Source organism: Carettochelys insculpta, chromosome 2 (genome assembly GCF_033958435.1).
Source record: "Carettochelys insculpta isolate YL-2023 chromosome 2, ASM3395843v1, whole genome shotgun sequence".
In the NCBI taxonomy this organism is placed as follows: Eukaryota; Metazoa; Chordata; order Testudines; family Carettochelyidae; genus Carettochelys; species Carettochelys insculpta.
In genome coordinates this window covers 195,314,664-195,334,143 of record NC_134138.1, presented here as the reverse complement: position 1 = coordinate 195,334,143, position 19,480 = coordinate 195,314,664, and the positions used below count along the sequence as shown (strand labels likewise).

The window sequence follows — 19,480 nt, the reverse complement described above, 5'->3', positions numbered from 1 at the left end:
AGGAAGGTAGATTACACGTCTGATGTACAACAATGGTGGTTAAAATGTGTTTTGGTTAAACCCTCTTTTTCCTAGAGGCAGAGATGAGTGGTAATGAAGAGAGATTTAGATCTTCAGCACATAGGTCATAACTTTTAGAAATGAGAGCCGAACAGTTAACCTCAGATTGGTCTTTCAATCACCTGAGTGATTTAAGAGCACAGGTCCTCTTGCCTTCAAACAGCAAACTCTGGAGTATAGTTTAGCTAACGTTTTTTTGCGGGGAATTCAATGCTTTACAAGGTAGGTGATCTTTTTCTGTATTATGTGGATGACTAATTTCATCAGGTTAAGTTGTAGGTATTTCCCAGTAAGAATGTTGAGGCCTTGGAATCCTCTTCAAGCCATAGATCAGTGTGGAACTTACTAATGGAAAAGCTATATTTTAAACTAACTCCTTAATTAGGGGCTAGAAGGGTTGTACTTCCCATTCTACATTCTGACTTTTTTAACTGGTTCTAGTTTGACATGGTCTCTTATGATGATGGAGGCACCTGCAATGCTAATTGCAACCAGGATACTTCAGATGATTGGTTTAGTGAGTGAAGGAAATCATTCATCTTACCCTGTAATAGAAAGGTATTACTTTTACAAGTCACTGCAGTAGCATATATAATATACCAATGTTAGGTGGCAGTATTGAAGTATTTCCTTGTGTCTTGGGGATGTCATATATATAAAAATAGGTAGTGGTCTCTTGAGCAGGCATATGGGGGGACTTCTAATCTGTAGCGCGGATTTTGTTTCTTGTTTCTGAGCCTGAACTGAGGATTCTTGTGAGGCCACTGCAAATCATCATGCATCTGCCATTATTTCCCTGATATTTGGATTTTGCTAATAGTTTATCCTAGTTCCAAGTGCATATCTTCCAAATTTTAATAGATGAGATTGATTTGATGCTACTACTTAGTCTGTATTCAGAATGTGAGAGTTTCTCAAACACTGGTCTGTCTCCTTGTTACAGTCCAAAAGGATGGGTGATCAGTAATAGCAGTTAAACTAAGGCCTGAAATCCTTTCTGCAGAACAAAATACTTCAACAATTTTTAACTGAGGTTTTTTTCCCCTTTCCCTCTTCCTCCTCTTCTGCTCCCCCCTGCCCCCCCCCCCAAAAAAAAATAAAAAACACACACCATGTGCTAAACTTAGTTTGAGTCAGTTTTGCAGGTTCTGTGAAGGGATTGCTTCTGTTGTCTTAACAACAAACTTCATGACTAAGTTTTAGGCTGTGATGTCGAGCTATTTCTCAAGCAGTATAGCCATGTGGCCAGTGTGTTGGAAACCATAGGTGTGTGTTTTTTTTGTTTTTTTTTTTAATAGATAGGTAGGCAACCACCACTGAACAAGTGGCAAGTAATTCACAGTTTGACTTAGTTACTGTCTTGGATTAAATGATTTACTACAAACATCAGCCGTTGGGCAAGAATACACTGCTTGCCTTCCCATTGAAGCTTGAATTAAAAAAAAAAAAAAAATTAATTGTGGCTATGCTTCTTCACAAACTTTGCTTATACTAGGTAAATCTACAGATCTGTGAAGTGTCAGTACGCTCCCTGTTCACCACATGTGGGTTGGCGGGCTGGTATGGCGCCTCAGAGGCTCACGGGAGATAGGACTCCTGAGCCACTGCCCCAGTGAGTCAGCAGGGGCAGGTGGTTAGGGTGCCTGACTATGGGTGTGGGTAAAGTGCCTGGCAGGGGTGTACCTGGCTGGGGAGGGGCGGGGCATGTGGCAGTCAAGTGTCTTGCTTTTGGACACCACTGTCCTAGCTGTTTTAGTATGGGTTGAATCTATAATATGGACAAGACCACTGTAGCTGGGCTTGTTCTGCTGCTGTTCTAAATAGTCTTGCTTTCTAGTAACCTTAAATAGTTAAGGATGTGGTAGACAGATTAGTACAAGCCTGAAGCTAGATTTATGCTAGTGTTCTTATACCTGTATTTATAGGTAGTCCTTAGATAAAAGGACTACTTAACTACGTATAGTCTAAGGGTAGCTGTGTTAGTATGTAGCTTCACAAATAATCAGCACTCCAGTGGCACTTTAGAGACTAACAAATTTAGTAGGTCATGAGCTTCAGTGGGCAAAACCCACTTCCTCATTTTGAAGCTTTACTTGCCTGATCTATAGGGTTATCCATTGTCAGCATTGGTGCAACTTACAAAAAGCTAGTGTATCCTGGAAACCCTTTATTTTGCAACTGCATGTGAGCCAGTAAGTCCTTGGACTTAATATTTTGCATCAAAATTAACCCCTTCCTTGGACATTAGGAATCCTGTCTTTCTCTTGGGCTGGTGAAATGTATCAACTCAAATGTCTGTGCGCAGTATTTCCAGTTGGGGTTCGTACTTCTGTCCTGTAAAGAAGCTGGTACATATCTACAAAACTCAAAGCTATCAAACAACATGGTGGTTCCTGTTAAATAGGGAACATGGGAATTGCAAAAACAGTCATTCTGTACATTTTCTTCTTTCATTCAAACAGGCTGGTGGTTGCTTATAGTTGCAGAGAAGGCACTTGAAGTAGAACTGCTTTAGTGCCTTGAATATGCAGGCAGCATCAGCACTACTCATCTTTTGTTAGCTGCTGGTAGCAGCAGTACAACAGATCAGTCAGATTAACTGCAGATGCTCAACCCTCTACGCAGCAGAGACAAGTAATTGGGTCCTTGATGGAAGGGCCCAAAAATTTAGTGGTAGGTCGTCTCCTTTCTTTTTTAAAATCTTAAGGGGAAGGAAGTAAGATCTGGGGATAAGGAAGAAACCAAGCTTCCCATAAATGGAGATGGCATTGCATTTTTTGCATTGCTCTGGGTAAGATGTTCCAAGTAGTGTCCAGTGACTGTTTTCTGGTAGCAGTTGATCTCTTCAACAGCCTGAAAATTTTCAGTAATGCACTTCAATTCAGTGTTTCTCAAGATTTTTTTAAAAAAAAAAAAAAGTACTCCCAGTTTTCAGACATGCAAAAATGTATTCTACAATTGCAACACATTTGTTTAAATAACTTACTTGTAACTGGTTGGTTGGAAGAAATTGCCTATAGGCAATAAACTTGCTGTTGTACTTATGATTGTGCAAAGAGGATAAATAAAAAAAAAAAATAAGTCCAGTTTTTATTCATTGTGTGTGTGTATATATTTATGCAAACATAAATGAACAGTAATCAATGAAATTACAAGAAGAATTATAATTTAATGCGAAATTGAGCTTGTTAGGTTTGAACATTAGATTCCATCCGAGGTTTCAAACTGCTGAGGGTGACATCATTTTCTGGAGCCACACAAGTTCTTAACTGAGTTTTTCCTATTAAAATTTGAGCCAGGCACCACCAGCTCCCCAGATTAACCCAGTCCCCCTACCCTCCAGAGCCAGGCAGCAGGGCTCGTCCTAACTAATTGGTGGCCCTGGGCAAATGGGGGCTGCTGGGTGGGTGGTGGCAGCATGCTCACTGCCACACACTTCTCCTTCCGAACACTAGGGAGGGACATGTGCAAAGAGCATTGCACAGCGTTCTCACAGTGCCATGTCTATTATTGCTCAAACAGCTGCACAGAGCAGATTACCCGCAGGCCCCGCCCCCCCAGGATTTCTGTTGTGTATAGTAATCCCCTGACTTGCATGTCGGTTGCATTCCTGGGCAACCATGCGTAAGTTGAATTTTGCATAGGGGAGCTGGGCTCCACCTTGTTCCCATCTCCGCACTGCTCCTTGGAGCCAGAAAACTGACCAGTACAGCAGTGCCGGTCCATTTCCTGGCTCCCCACCACTCACGATTTTAACTTGCTTTAATCCAAGTAACGTGCAAATTGAAATTGTATAAATGGGGGCTTTATTGTACCCCTAAGGCTATGTGTACCATACATTGAGAAACACTGCTAATTCAGTGTGCTGCTTTTTGATCTATGCAAAGGGAATAAAGCCTTGATAGCTGTCACTTACAGTAAACAGCACTAATTCTGAACAGTTTTTGTCCCAAATGAAGCTTGAATCTGGCAAGCATGTACAAACTGCTTTTGTCTCGTGGATGTTCATGCACAAAGGTGTAGCCCATCATCTGACTTTCTAGAAAGAACTGAAATCTAGGTACATTGCTGGCAAGCTTCAAACTCCCACCTGAAGGCACTGACCCCCACACCTTCCACTGTTCATTTTGGTTCCCTGTTGCTGGCCAATGGGACCTGTGGGAGAAAGTGCTTGCCACTAGGGGCAGTGTGTGGAAACCCCTATTCCAGGACCTTCAGGGACCTTCTAGCCACTTCAGAAGCAGTGCAGGGCTTGGGCAGGGGGGTGTCTGCCTTAGCCTTACTGCACTGTAGTGTTTGGCTGCAAGAGCCTCCAGAAGATTGAACTCAATCACAGGAAACTCATAGCCAGTGTTCTGCACACGGATGTCAAAAATTAGGAGAGAACTTTATGTGCATCACTAGGAAACAAAAACCTAGATAGTGGTGGGTGTTAAATAATGGTATCATAGGGGTAGCTCCAGCCATGACACGTTGTGTTTTTAGAACCCACTTCTGAAAGAATTGAAACTTTGAAGTGAGAAGTTATGAAATGCATAGACCAGTCAAAAGGTAAAAATAACATTTTTTGAAAGAAGTAGGAACAATAGCACAAGTATATAGTAGATTGGGAGGTGAGTGGGAAGGACTGTCTTCTGTGAGTGATGAAAGGGGCAGTGTGAATCTCTGTGCTGTGCATGTTCACGTATAGGAGCAGCTGGCCGCAGGCTACTTCCATCCTGAGCCCTGTCTTGTTCCCCTCCCATCTGTGGAGATGGGGTACAGGGATGGTGGGAGGGGAACACGGTGACAGCATTTTTCTTTCTTCTGTCTCCCCCATCCTACACAGCAAGGAGGGATGGGAGATTGAAGTAGGGGCAGGTGCAGCATGGCTGTGTAGGGAGGGGCATCTTAAGTGCTGACACTCAATAGCCTCCTGGCCATACCAGTCAAGATCTGTTAGAGGCTCCAGGATCTACTAATGGATCTCAAACTACATGTAATTGACCACTGTACCAAGTCTTGAAAACAGCAAGAGCATAATCTTTGAGTGTTTGTTTTTTGGAATGCAGTAATCACCCAAGATGCATGAGGGTTGTGTTCCATGCAGTTGCATACCCTGAAATTCCTGTAAGTCAGTGGGTTGGGGGGAGGTGTGTGTTTAATTCTGGCATGGGTTAGGGCTGCAGGAGGGGATGGGTGGGTGGAGTTGAGCTGGGTTCACTGGGGTTGGAGCCAGGTTTACAGGGCTGGGGCATGCAGCAGAGGCTGGGGTGCCCCCCCCCATACACCTAAGCATATCTGGAGGGTTTACTGTATAAAGTGTGAATCTGGGCCAGCTACATAAGAGTGGTGTTGTGTACTTGGAGGTATTCCTGTACTGAAGGTGAAAACCTTGGCAGGTGGTCTCAGGGCTGCAATTGAAAGGGCAGGGGGGACTGAGTAGGTAGACAGATTTTTCTCTTTCACTGATGAGTGGTGGAGGGAGTTTTACACGTAGTATCAAACTAGCTCTGTATCTGTAAGTTTAAGGCTAGGTGTGCCTGAAATTACTAAAACTAATTTTTTGGAAGGTAAAAAATGCCTTTCATAGCATGTGCATAAGCAACTGCTGTTGTGTAAACAGGATGTTGCACAAGGGAAGGTGAGCTTTGAGCTTTCAGGGTGTGCTACATCCTAGAAGTCTTTTATAGTGAGAGTGGTCCTTTCACTGCTGACTGAAGCAATAAGCAGGGAGAGAAATGTCTGTCACTAACCTAATGTTAATTCAAAACTTTTTTCCACAAGACCTTTTAAATCAATGTTGCAACTTGTGCTGGAATGTCCCTCTAGTATACAGGCAACAGAGAAGTCAAGTATAGAACATTACACTTGGAAAAACTAGAGCTTGGAATATTCAGCACTTGAAATTAAAAAGATGGGGAAGCTTATGAAAGAGCTTGCCTGTATGCTAGTGTTAAACTTTAACATGACGCTGACTATTAGTTGGAAATGTCTCAAGTTATGTATAGAGTGCTAAAATGCTCTACATACTGCTGAGCTTCATTTGGCATTAAACAGTCAAATATCACTAGTTTTCTGTACTTAACAGCATTTGATATATGAAGGGGCACTAGGTTTGAGGTAGTTGATGAGAGCATCTGCTGCCATTGTGGGATCTGTAGCAGTCCACACTCTTGATGCAGAGTGGCAGCTTGTAGCGTTGATTCACTAGTCCCTTAAAATACCAGAGAGGAAAATAGGGAAAGAAAGAACCTGGATTAGCTTTCCTATGGAAGTATTCAAAAGAGAGATGCTGAGTGCAGAGATCACAGGAGTGCATGTCACATTGCATTACATTTTGCATATCAGTTAGTATTTGCTATTAGGATGCATAAAGAATGTGCAGTAACTGATTCGAATTGTCTTGGGACAGTGTTTAAATTGGTCCCACGTGGCTGAAACTTAGAAGCAAAAGACTATTAAACAGGACTATGTGGGGGGTGTAGAGCTTTATAAAGGATTCTTAAGAATGGAGGAAACTTCTGTAGTTGAAATGGCCATCTTGTAAAGCAGTTAAGTTAAAGTAAAAACATCTTGGCTGTTTAGTAGATTGCAAGGACTGTAAGTCTCTCTTATAAAACTGAGCACTTCCTAAAATAGGACGAACCATTGCATAAGATGGATGTAGCTAAAATTAAAGCATTTAACTCTTCAAACTTTAAGTCTGATGTTCCTTATCTTCACACTCTGTCGGGTCCTGAAGCACTGGAATAAACTGCACGGGGGGCTGTGGAATCTAAATCGTTGGGGATTCAGTGTAGGGGACCAGACAACGTGATCTTTCAAGGTCCCTTTTCAGTACTGTTTCTAGTTCAGATTATTCTAAATGCATTAACTTTTTAAAAATCCTGTTGATGAACAAGGGCCTAGATTTTTAAAGTTATTTGGGCCTTGCTGTTATATGGCTTAGTGTCATTGATTTGGGAGCTTAAACCCTCTGCCTAAGGGAGTTAGGCTTTTAAATCAGTTGGATGTTGCTGTGCTGCATAGCAGTGCCTAAATACCTCTTTAAAAATCTGGGTTAAACTGCCTGGCATCTCTTTTTTTGACAAAACAAGGGTATATAGTGTAAAAAGGACTTCAAAATTCTAGAGACAAAAACTGTTTACATGTAAAATGTTGTTCAGATGGCTCTCACCACTCACTCTTTTCTGCTTTAATTCAGCTGTCATTTTTAAGCAGAACCATGTTTTTACAGTATTGCCTCAGGTGAAACAAATGAGACTTTGCTGTACAAGGCATTACAGACTGCTACAGAGCTTCTCATCAGTTACATATCTCTGCATTTCAGATTTGCAGTGGTACATGTTTAATTCTTCCTGATTCTTGGAAAACAGGCTTCTAGTTCAAAGCTTTCTTGCTCATTGGCAAAAATATTACTAGAGAGTAAGGCCTTAAGTTTTTTACTCTAAAAAGCAAAACAATGTTTCTGTAACTACCTCATATCAGGGCAGGGTTTTTTTCCCCATTTAAAAAGTTACTCTTCATAAAGCGGTGACCAAACACAGCAATGCAGTAAAATCAAGGGATTGTACTTTCCCCTTTCAGTTCATAGGGATAACTCAACTGGGTTGTGCCCTTACAAGGCCTCTTTCTCCTACCGTACTGCTTAGTATGTAGGTTTTCATTCTGGGAAAACACAGACAAGATCATTTCAGTAGTGCTTCAGTTAAAGGTGCCTGGAGGCTAGCTCTTGCCAAAGCAGTCCATGAAGTGTGGTATCCCTTAGTTTGAATTATGGCCTCATTTGCAGAAGTCAGGATGGTAACAAGGTCATCAGCGGAGGATTGTTGTTTGGGTGGCCCAGATCACCAATGTTACCTTTTTATATTAAGTTCAACCCTTTGTGATAACAGGTGTGGTTACTAATCAGCAAGATTCATGTCCATATAACAGAATTAAGGAGCAGAGGGGGACTTACTGCCTGATCTGTCACAGCCTCTAACTCTCTTGTTTAAACTCATAAAGGGCTGAACAGTTCTAGCCTGCATAGGTTAACTCATCTTTGGTACAGAATGGTGTTTCTTCTAAATTTCAAGTATGTGGTGAACTAGACTAATATGTGGAGGAATATCTATCACCTGATACAAAAAAAGGGCGGGGCGGGGGGAGGTTGGGACAGATGTGCAAAAAAAAGTAACCTTAAGACCTTGGGTAGAATTCCTTTCCTGACACTTCAAGAAACCTAGTTTTTAACTGTATGAGACCTAGTTAAACTTTAGAAGGGGGACCATCAAAACGCATACCAGTGTACTAACTTAATTGTACTGTACCTGTATCTCAATTTGCTCAATATAAAATTTTAGCATGCTTAAGCGTGCATGGCACTTTTTAAAGCCACATACATTTTATTTGCTTTCCTGGATTTCTGCCCCCACCCCCACCTCGCCTTCAGCTCCTTCAGTTAAATGAGATTGTAGAGACTCATTGCCTGGTAGTCAAAGACTTTGAGGGTAATAAGTTTGCCAGATTCATCAACAAAACAGGCCTATCATGCTGCAGATGCTGACAGATAGTGTTCTTGACTGGTTAATAAGTAGTTTTCAAAGCTCAAACATATTTTATGATTATAAATAGGGGCTTTAACTTAGCCTCTCATCTACTTCTAACATTTTGTTAGATTTATCAGTGTTCCACTTACACTTACTATAACATCTAGCTTATATTTGTGAAATTTCAACAGTAAACTTGATTAGATGGACAATGGGACTCTTGCTGGGCTTGTCATTCAGGCTTAACTTGTATTTTAGTTTCTATTCTTGTCTTTTGGACATGACAATCTGAACACATACCAAAATGCCATCAGAACAGTGGATTTCCGGTAACATAAGCTTAACTTTCGATGGGGGCGTCTGGCATAGGCTCTGAAGCTCCTTTTTCTGCAAGAGATTTCTTGCATGCACTTGAAGGAACTTCAGCTTTATTCATTCTTTCAAAAATACCTGAGCAACAGTTAGGACTTACTGGATCAAAATATTCCCTTCACACCAAATGCAGAACAGGTTTGTGTAGTTGTTACATGACTTCTAAATTCATACATTTTATTTAAGTATCTCAAATAACTCTACTAGATCTAACATTTGTGCTTAGCAGTAATGGATAGTTCAAAGCAGAATGCTAGAGAGAGGGGGAGAGAGATTATATATGGTTAAATTCTAAACATGGTCAACTTGCATCAAAAGTAATAAGGTAGAATTCCAGGAGCCAGCAGAGTTTTGAATAATTTGAGTAGTGTAGAATGTACAAAATCTGAGTGAAAGGATTCCAGAGGTATCAGGGAGAGATGACGGCCATATCTTTTCTGGTGAATGGAAGAAGTGGTCTTAGTAAGCTGAGGGCTGAGGGGAGGGAGGGTGGACAATTCAGCATTGACAGCCAAATAAGTTTTTCTGTGCTTCAGCAATAGATAGTTGTCTGCCTAGTGAGGAAACTGCTGTAGCTTAAACAGAGGAATGAGGACTGTAGAGGTGATGAGAGCAGACTTTTAGGCAAACAAATCTTACCATGCCAAACTCAACTGGTAAGGACTTCTGACTGAAGATGCAGCTATACTCCTCAGACATTAGGCCTAGGGTGGTTTGTAGGAATTGTGGGGTCTAGATCAAAACATTGTCCTGACTTCAGAAACTCAAATGTAAACATCACTTATTTATTCATTTAAATTTCATGTAAGTTCTGGTTATCTGTCAGACTTATTTTTCAGCAAACCTAATTGAGATGGGAGTATACAGCAGGAGCGGTTTAACTCGAGTCTTAAGTCTGTTACTCCAGTGGCATAAAGCAGACTTGATTAGTTGAAATGATGAGTTGAGGAAGTCTCTAGGTGGCCTAGGGATGGGCAGTTAATGACTTTTCTCCATTGCAGAACAGACCACTGGAAGCCTTGTATAATGATAAATGCATAGGCCCTACAGCCTTACTGTGGGCTAAGTCTCACATAGGAGTTCTAGGATTAGAGCTAGAAAGGGGTCTAAGTACTTTCCATTCCCAGGCTATGTGGTATTAATCTGGTTCTGGTTAATAGTTGAGGAATAGACAAATCCAAAATATGGTTCTAATGCTTCAGTTCTCCATGTATTCTTGGATTTTTAAGAAAGTAATGTTCTGAAATTACATCCAGGCTTTTGCTGGCAGTCCATAGCTGAGAGATTGCTAGTGAGTAACTGAGTGAATTGCATACAGGCTTCATGGGTCTCCTAACCTCTAGATCCCATAACTGGAACTACTTTCTCTTACCAGAAGCTAACCAAAGATAGCAAGTTTATATTTTTTGTCTCCTTGGTTAAGGTCTCTGAAGTTCTGCAGACTACAGTTCTGGGAGGCAAGCAAGGAACATGGCAACCCAAGGTATAGCTAACATACCATGCTAAGACTGAACTTTGCTTAACTCTTGACAAATACTATGGTGGCTAATTAGCAAGCTCTTTTTCTTCCCATTTAACTATTCTGGGACTAACTGTTCCTTCCACCATTAAATATTCCATGCATGAAAGATTCTTCAGGAAGAGCATATACCTGTAAACATATGACCAAACGACTGAATAAATTCTGTATATCCTGCATTAACTGCCAAGAGTCTTATTGCCCATTTCTGTTGGGGTTACCTATCTCTGTTTAATGTTCTGCTTGGGTCTCCAGGTAACTGAGCTGGCATAAAGTTAAAATGTTATTGTTTGAAGCAACTGTCTGAGCTTTAAATGAAATACAGAGTTGTTACAATCTATGATAATCTTCTTAAGACTAAAATTTGACTAATAAAAGGTCTACATGTTATACACTGATTTCTTGCAGCTGACTTGATGGAATTGGATATGGCAATGGAGCCTGATAGGAAGGCAGCAGTCAGCCACTGGCAGCAACAATCCTATCTTGACTCTGGTATCCACTCTGGTGCCACAACAACGGCTCCCTCTCTGAGTGGCAAGGGGAACCCTGAAGAGGAAGATGTTGACACTACACAAGTTTTGTATGAGTGGGAGCAGGGGTTTTCTCAGTCCTTCACCCCGGAACAAGTAGCTGGTAAGGAAAATTTCCCTTCTATTATATTAGCTTGTTCAAATGACTTACAAACTGATGCTCATCTAATAAAGTTAGAATTGTTTAAATTTAAATATTAAATTGAGCAATTAGTATCCGTCATCTTAACTAGCACAGGAAGGTTAGGAGGTCTCTGTCCAGATCTAAGGAAAGAGTATAGTCAAATATTATCTGTTTCAGACATTGATGGACAATACGCAATGACTAGAGCACAGAGAGTGCGTGCAGCCATGTTCCCTGAAACACTGGATGAAGGCATGCAGATCCCTTCCACGCAGTTTGATGCTGCTCATCCAACTAATGTGCAACGCCTAGCTGAGCCATCTCAGATGTTAAAACATGCTGTTGTTAACTTGATAAATTACCAAGATGATGCAGAACTTGCAACTCGTGCCATCCCAGAACTGACCAAATTGCTGAATGATGAGGACCAGGTATGTGTATTCTCAGATGTAGCAGATTTGCAGCATGTCCTTAGAACGGTAGCTAAAATTAAAAGCTTTATACTCCCCTAGGTGGTGGTGAATAAGGCTGCGGTAATGGTTCATCAGTTGTCCAAAAAGGAAGCTTCCCGTCATGCTATCATGCGCTCTCCTCAAATGGTATCGGCTATTGTGCGTACCATGCAAAATACAAATGATGTGGAAACAGCCCGTTGCACTGCAGGTACACTACACAACCTCTCGCATCACCGTGAAGGATTGTTGGCCATCTTCAAATCTGGAGGCATTCCTGCTCTGGTTAAAATGCTTGGGTATGTGGTTGGTCATTTGTAACACATTTATCGGTAATATATACAGGTAGATGCTAACTTGTCTTGTTTTTCTTAGTTCCCCAGTAGACTCTGTGCTGTTTTATGCTATCACTACTCTTCACAACCTCCTGTTGCATCAAGAAGGTGCCAAAATGGCTGTTCGTCTAGCTGGTGGGCTGCAGAAAATGGTTGCTTTGCTCAATAAGACTAATGTTAAATTCTTGGCCATCACAACAGATTGTCTTCAGATTTTAGCCTATGGCAATCAAGAAAGCAAGGTAAACTAATGTGTCCAAATTCTCATGAGTCAGTTCATTCATTGCCATTCCTTGTTCTGTCAAACATAGGGCTAGTGTCATACATGTCAGTATCCTTCTGTGTCACGTAAGACCAACTACATCTGGAAGTGAGAAGGTTTTGGTGTTGCCGGGCCCCCTCCCCCTCAGTTTAGGTGAAAATGTTTGGCACCCTTACTAAAGTGTGCACTCATCTGAGGCTAACAGTCACTATAGCTATCATTGGCTCAAATTCATCCATGTTACTGCCTGTGCGCATGGTGCTGGAATGACGGAGGGGGAATGGGGGGAGTGGGAGGAGAGCATGTTTCCAAACTTTCATCTTAAACTCTAAATAAAACTTTGTTTGCAGTTGATTATTCTGGCCAGTGGTGGACCACAAGCTTTAGTAAACATAATGAGGACTTACACATATGAGAAACTACTGTGGACCACAAGCAGAGTGCTGAAGGTGCTTTCAGTTTGTTCTAGTAACAAACCTGCGATTGTTGAAGCTGGTAAGTTTCAGATTACCTCTAACATGCTAATAGCTTCATGTGATGTATTAGTACAATGTGTGCCACCCCAACAAGAATTGATGCCATGCAAAGATTTACACAAACTGTGTAAATACCTCTCTTTAGAAATCAGTAGCTTAGATAGAGGTGGGCTTCTGTAAGAGCCACTCAGCATACTGTTTTAATATTAATAAACCCCTGCAGTCATACAATGAGTAGTCATATAGCATGTTAAGAGTTGATTGTTATGCCAGAATTTCAAGTGGCTGAAGACTCAGTCTGTGGAAACTGTTTTAATGAGACTTAACTTTTGTGGCAAACTTTTCATCATTGCAGTAGGAGTCTCATCTATCAGATTTTATTGTGACAATGGAAGTAGAAGGGATCTTGCAAAGCACAGAGGTAGTGACTTGCATTATCTCTATATAACTACTGCTGCTCAGACTGTGTAGGCTTAACACTGGAGCATTAACTTGCATCTTGTTCCAGGTGGGATGCAGGCTTTGGGACTACACCTTACAGATCCAAGCCAACGTCTTGTTCAGAATTGTCTTTGGACACTCAGAAATCTTTCAGATGCTGCAACTAAGCAGGTAAGTTGGCCTGCTAGGGATCAAGAACACAAGCATAATGCTAGTTTAATGTAAACTAACCCTAAAACTTTCTCTCTCTCCAGGAAGGCATGGAAGGTCTCCTAGGAACCCTCGTTCAGCTTTTAGGATCAGATGATATAAACGTTGTAACCTGTGCAGCTGGCATCCTGTCTAACCTTACTTGCAACAACTATAAGAACAAGATGATGGTGTGCCAAGTTGGTGGTATTGAGGCTCTTGTGCGCACTGTTCTTAGGGCTGGTGACAGGGAAGATATCACAGAACCTGCTATCTGTGCACTTCGTCATCTCACTAGCAGGCATCAGGAAGCTGAGATGGCACAAAATGCAGTACGTCTTCACTATGGACTTCCAGTGGTGGTTAAACTCTTACACCCCCCATCTCACTGGCCCCTGATCAAGGTGAATAGACTTAATTTTTAAATGACACCTGTTGTATTTGTGGTAATGTTCATTTCAGTGAATGTTATTATGTGTTAGTAAAATGTGGTGTATTCAACACAAATTTTGAGATTCCTATGGATATTGTCTTCCTCTTAAAGTATTGGAGAACATTACATTAATCCATGTCTAGGATGGGTGGGAAAACTAATCTTACTTAAATCCCTGCAAGAGGTAGCTTCATTTGCTATGGTATCAGAATTAAGCGTAACAGCAGTGAATTATTTTTTTGCTTCATATCCCAATTGCAGGCTACTGTTGGTCTGATCCGCAATCTTGCTCTCTGTCCAGCCAATCATGCCCCCTTGCGTGAACAAGGTGCCATTCCAAGGCTAGTTCAGTTGTTGGTTAGAGCACATCAGGATACCCAGCGTCGTACATCTATGGGTGGAACACAACAGCAGTTCGTGGTATGTAATCAAGAGGTCGTGGAGAAACAAGATGCTGTTGCAGTATGTTTTCCCTCTGACATGTCAAGGCATGCTACTTGATGTCTAAGCATAGCAGAAATGAGTCTGTCATTTAAAAAGACTTACTGCAAATATTAACAAAACAAAGTAGTACTCACGTAGCACTTCAAAGATTAAAAAAATAATTTCTAGGTGATGAGCTTTTGTGAAGCAGATCCACTTCTTCAGATCTGGAGATAATGCTGTATTGGAACATCTCCAGATCTGAAGAAGTGGATCTGTTTCACAAAAGCTCATCACCTAGAAATAGTTTTTAGTCTTTCAAGTGAGCAAGACTTCTTTAAAAAAGATACAGACTAACACTGCTACCTCTCTGTTAAGATTAATTTACTGTTAGTCCGCAACAAACAGCTTACTACCAGCAGTCCAACTAGCATTTTGGACAAATCTGGACAAGTGTCATACACACGCATACTTCCTGTTCAAACATTGTCTCCTCTAAACTTTGAATAACTCAGTGACATGTATGAGCTATAGTGCACTTTTAAACCATATCTAGTAGTTAGAGGCTCTGTGTATGCCTCCTTTCTCTTTCCCACTGCCCTACATCCATTCTCCCCCAGGGTAGGGGAAATAGCACAAGTCAAGTTGCCTGGTAAATTCACACCACTGAGGCTGGTGTAATGATTGATTGAGTGTTAACTTGAACTCCAGTGCAATCTGCACTCAATGGAGGGGATGGGGAATGAGCTGTAGTTTGCGCTGGCAGGTGCTAAATTAAAAGCACATGCAAATTCTGAGAGACCCAGATGGCACTCTTCCTACAATAACTCTACAACTATTTAGAATCACTATTCCATGTAAGTAGAATTAATCCCTTTTGTATGTTATACAGGAGGGTGTACGTATGGAAGAGATAGTTGAAGGTTGTACTGGAGCCCTTCATATCCTTGCACGAGATGTTCACAATCGAATTGTAATCAGGGGTCTAAATACCATTCCACTGTTTGTGCAGGTAAGCATTATCTTCTGAAATGCCTGCATATGAGTATGTCATGCAGTAAAGACTGGTGTCATAGGACATGAATTTTTAAATGTTACATCTGACCAAGGAATAAAGCATTACACTGAATGAACATAAATCAGTTGCTTAAGTTGACTAGAGCAAATGGTACCAGCACTCCTGACTGTAACAGGAGCTAGATATATCCTGAGGCCACCTATTAGGGTGGCTGTGTTCTGCCAGAATGCTCACTTGTTCTGTTCTCTGGATTGCCTTGAAGTGAATTTTGGCCCTTGATCTTGTCCCTTCTTGCAGTTTGCTAAAGCCAGCTTATACATCTTCCTATTAATATGTATCTCAGTATTGATATTAACCCAGCTACTTAACGCTGGGGAAAAAGAGGCTGACATATCAAATGGGTTAGACCTCCTTTTTGTTCTGTGGCACTACATAGTTGTTGCTAGTCTCTCTAGTTCCATAGGTGTCTTCAAAATGTCATGATAAAGCCTAAATACTTATTTTCACTTTTTTCTGGTTATAGTTGCTGTATTCTCCCATTGAGAATATCCAGAGAGTAGCTGCAGGAGTACTCTGTGAATTGGCTCAAGATAAGGAGGCAGCTGAAGCCATTGAAGCTGAGGGAGCTACTGCTCCTCTGACAGAATTGCTTCACTCTAGAAATGAAGGTGTCGGTAAGTGAAGAAAAATCAAAGCTTAATCATCAGAATGATTAGGCCTCAACTAAAATCTTTTTTGCTTCCTTTCAATAGCAACATACGCAGCTGCAGTGTTGTTCAGAATGTCTGAAGATAAACCACAAGATTATAAGAAACGGCTTTCAGTTGAGTTGACAAGCTCTCTGTTCAGAACTGAACCAATGGCTTGGAATGAGGTGAGTTAGGGTGGGTTTTAGAATTTTTTTAATGGAAAAAAAAAAAGCTATAAACCTTCACTCCCATATGACTTTCCTTATGCTGTAGCAGCTGACACGCTTTTCTCCTTACACTACTGGAGAGCCTTCTGGACTGTTCAGGACCAGCCTGCATTTCCTGTTGGAGCAAAGGGCACATTCTATGCCAGGTTGTCCTTCAAAAGAAGAAACAACTCTAAACGTGTACTGCAATGACCCTGTGTGTGTGTGGGGCAGGGGTGATGATGTCATCCCTTTGTCCAGGTATCAGAGGTGTGACTTGGCTCAATCTACCTCTCCCCACTTAATACGTAAGCCAATTATCATAGAATTCATTATTGTAACTTTTTTGAGAAACACTCATGAAACAACTGACTCAGTCTTTTTGTGCTTCCCTAGGCATACTTTCAAAGGGGTGTTGCCAGGCCAGATGATTCTAAAGACTTTCTTAACTTTTTTAACCTAAACCAGCTTTACAGTTCCCTTAGGTTCTTCTAGTTTGTAATTTAGGTGAAACAAGTTTTTGGTAAAATTGCTTCAACCTATCATTTTACTGTACACATTGGAATAATTTGATCCATGCTGCACAAACATCATTTTTAAATGCCATGCCCCTAACAAAAGGAAATAAAGCTATACTGAATACCAAGTCTAAATTGTAGTTTCTAGTTCTTGTCTTAAAACTGGAGGCTTTAGTTCCGTTAGCTTAGTTAGTTGAAGAGGACCAAGATGAGTGCATGGTCTCAAAGTACAGCGGAAGCTTGATTTATCCGGCCTCCCTGGGGAACAGCGCTTGCTGGATAATCAAACTTTCCTGCTCTGCTCCTGAGGTCTGGGGAGCGCTGCCCCACTCTGCTACCTAATGTGGGGGATGGCTTCACAAGCCTGTTAATAGAATATGCTGGTTAGCCAAGTGCCAGATAACAACATGGCTTTTGGCTTTCCCGCCTGTCACGTAAACAGTGTTCACAAATGAGTATGTGGGTAAAACTAGTCTACCAATGGGTTTTGGCTGGTGTGCTTGCTCAGAATAGGTGAGCAGTATCCATTAGAGAAAGATTTCCAGTACTTAGGGACCCTGTAATCAAGCTTCCCGTTTTTGGGCTCTTTATGGCTTTAGCTGCATTCAGAAGATCCAGAGAAGGCAGAGCTTTTAAGACCATTGTGTAGAAAGCTGTCTGTCAGCCAAGACACCAGATTATCTTCCTGATGAGCTGTCTGTTTCTGGTGGCACAGACAAGCTCACTGAAGAACCCCATTTTCTGTACACAAGGCAGGCTATGAGGACTTCCTTCCTTCATTTAGGAATCTCTACATTTTGAGGTGATGCCTTGTTCTCATGTTCAGCTGGCTTAGTCATGTTTCCTCATGTTGGCTTTGTGAGGAGGCCTTTGAACTCTTTGTCCCAAAACATTGCTGGATTTGTTGCTCACTTGCCACTTAACCATTAAACAAGCATAGACTTGTTGGGAAACGTGCAGCTGTGATTTTTCCCAAGAGGATGGTATTCTCTAGCTACTGACAAGCATGCTAACTGCTTCAGTATCTCTCCCCTCAGGAAGATGGATTGCCTCTTTGAGCAACACCTAAAATGAGCAGACTGGTGAATATCTTGCCTCAGATTGCTGTAGCTACTATCCCCTTGGGAGACTTTACCTACTTACTGGGGCTTGTTAAATGTCTGTGGTGTGTGGGTTTTTCTTAAATCTGAGGGGGCTTGGTGCTCAAAGCTAACATCACAAAATCATGGTTACAGTGCACTAACTGGATTATTTTCAAGGATGGGAGAGTGAGTGGACCTGAAGAGGTTCTGTAGATGGAACAGCCCAAAAGATGACTAGGGCAAAGGGGGGTTTGTCTCTGCCAGCCACAGTAATTGCAGGGCTCTGGGGTCAGGGGAGACACTTCAGTGCAGCCTAGAGCCCCTGCATAGGGCTGTGCAGCTTAAGGAGCACTTACCCAGAGGTTTGGGGTACAGGACCGTGAGTACTCTATAAGGGGTGGGGCCAGGTTGAGGGGCTTGGGGTGAAGGAGCGTGCTCCAGGGTTGCACAAAGTAAAGAGTAAACACCCTCCCCTCCCAAGCTTTTCTTAGTGCAGAACATTGGCTTGGCAGCAGGGAATTTTTCCTGGCTGTGGCATCCTTGAGGGTGGGGCTGCTTCTGCAGGCTAGGCACCCTGGGTGGTGGGTGGGTGGGTGTGTTGAGTGAGAAGAATATAGGGCCTGGCTGGGGCAGAGATGTGGTAGTCTCTGGCTGACAGGTTCCTTCCTTGGTTGGGTTCCTTGAGTGCATCATGCTAAGTAGACTGCTGCATGATCCTTTGGTTATGTAGCTTACGGGGAGCTTAGCTCAGGGATACAGATTTTTTCACATTCATGATTACTGTGGTTATACCAGCCTGAACTTTAGCTGTGTCTACACTGAAGGGTTGATGGAGACATTCTTCTGTTGATGTAGCCACTGTTTCTAAGGGAGTTGGGGTTGCTATATAATGGAAGAATCCTTTTATTGCTGTATTATGCATCTATACCAGCATTTCCCAAACTGTGTTCCATGAAAAAATTTGGATGCTAGTGATACTTTTTTCTTCTAAAATATTAAATTAGGTGCATTAGAAATACTAAGGCATTTGAATGTTGTTTCATTTGTACGTGTATTAATATTTATAATACATTCATGCTATAATTATGCAACTCATGCCCAAACAGAGATGCAAAATCTCTATTCCCATTAAAGTTGTTACTTATTTTTTATTTTCCAGTAGTCCTGTAAAAATAACATTTTTATAAAAACACAATTTAAAATATTTTTCCATACCTAATTTGTCTTGTCCTTTCTTCATAAAATTCTTAAGCTTTAAGGAAGGACAATCCTGTTTTGTACCAAAAAAAAAAAAAAGGGGGGGTGGGGTGGGGATAATAGTTTTCAAAGACACTAACCATCTTTTGAGCGTCTTGATGTTTTGTTTTGGGTGTGTCGTTAAAAACTGTAGGGTTGCTAGCTATTTTCCTTTTGGGACACTAGTTTGTTCAGATTTTCTCTTTTTTGAAAAACATAAAAAACCCACAACTCTTAAATCAACTTTTGAGTATTACATGTAGTAAATTTTTGGAATGAAACATGCACACACCAGTATGTATGAATTCCTCCAATCTATTCCAAGCACAGAAGCATTCCGTGGCCAGATTACTCTTGGAAACACTGATCTACCCTATGGGGGATGCTGTGGCATCACTGCTTTGACATTCTAACTCCTGTAGTATAGATAAGCTTTTGAAGGCTCTCAAATTAGAGGACTTGTAAATATTTTTCTGGTTCTAAGCAAAGCTATGGTGTAGGATTTGTGGTGGATAAAGTGTTGGAGATTCAGCCTTTTACAGTAGGCTGTCAAGCTTGTAAAATTTCAGAAAACCTGTATGTTGGGGCTAACGTAAATA

At 41.4% G+C, this 19,480-nt stretch overlaps 1 protein-coding gene across 2 annotated transcripts in view; it reads left to right on the top strand.

The window, feature by feature from the left end:
• Positions 1-19,480, top strand: part of CTNNB1 (catenin beta 1) — a 31,595-nt gene that overhangs the window by 9,896 nt on the left and 2,219 nt on the right. For both annotated transcript variants that reach the window (XM_074988240.1, XM_074988239.1), the window contains exons 2-13: positions 10,369-10,428; positions 10,873-11,100; positions 11,299-11,552; positions 11,634-11,872; positions 11,949-12,150; positions 12,521-12,665; positions 13,155-13,258; positions 13,342-13,680; positions 13,971-14,129; positions 15,025-15,144; positions 15,674-15,824; positions 15,903-16,024. In XM_074988240.1, coding sequence (XP_074844341.1) covers positions 10,416-10,428; positions 10,873-11,100; positions 11,299-11,552; positions 11,634-11,872; positions 11,949-12,150; positions 12,521-12,665; positions 13,155-13,258; positions 13,342-13,680; positions 13,971-14,129; positions 15,025-15,144; positions 15,674-15,824; positions 15,903-16,024 — 2,076 coding nt within the window. In that variant the 5' untranslated portion in view covers positions 10,369-10,415. The remainder of the gene's footprint in view (positions 1-10,368; positions 10,429-10,872; positions 11,101-11,298; positions 11,553-11,633; positions 11,873-11,948; positions 12,151-12,520; positions 12,666-13,154; positions 13,259-13,341; positions 13,681-13,970; positions 14,130-15,024; positions 15,145-15,673; positions 15,825-15,902; positions 16,025-19,480) is intronic.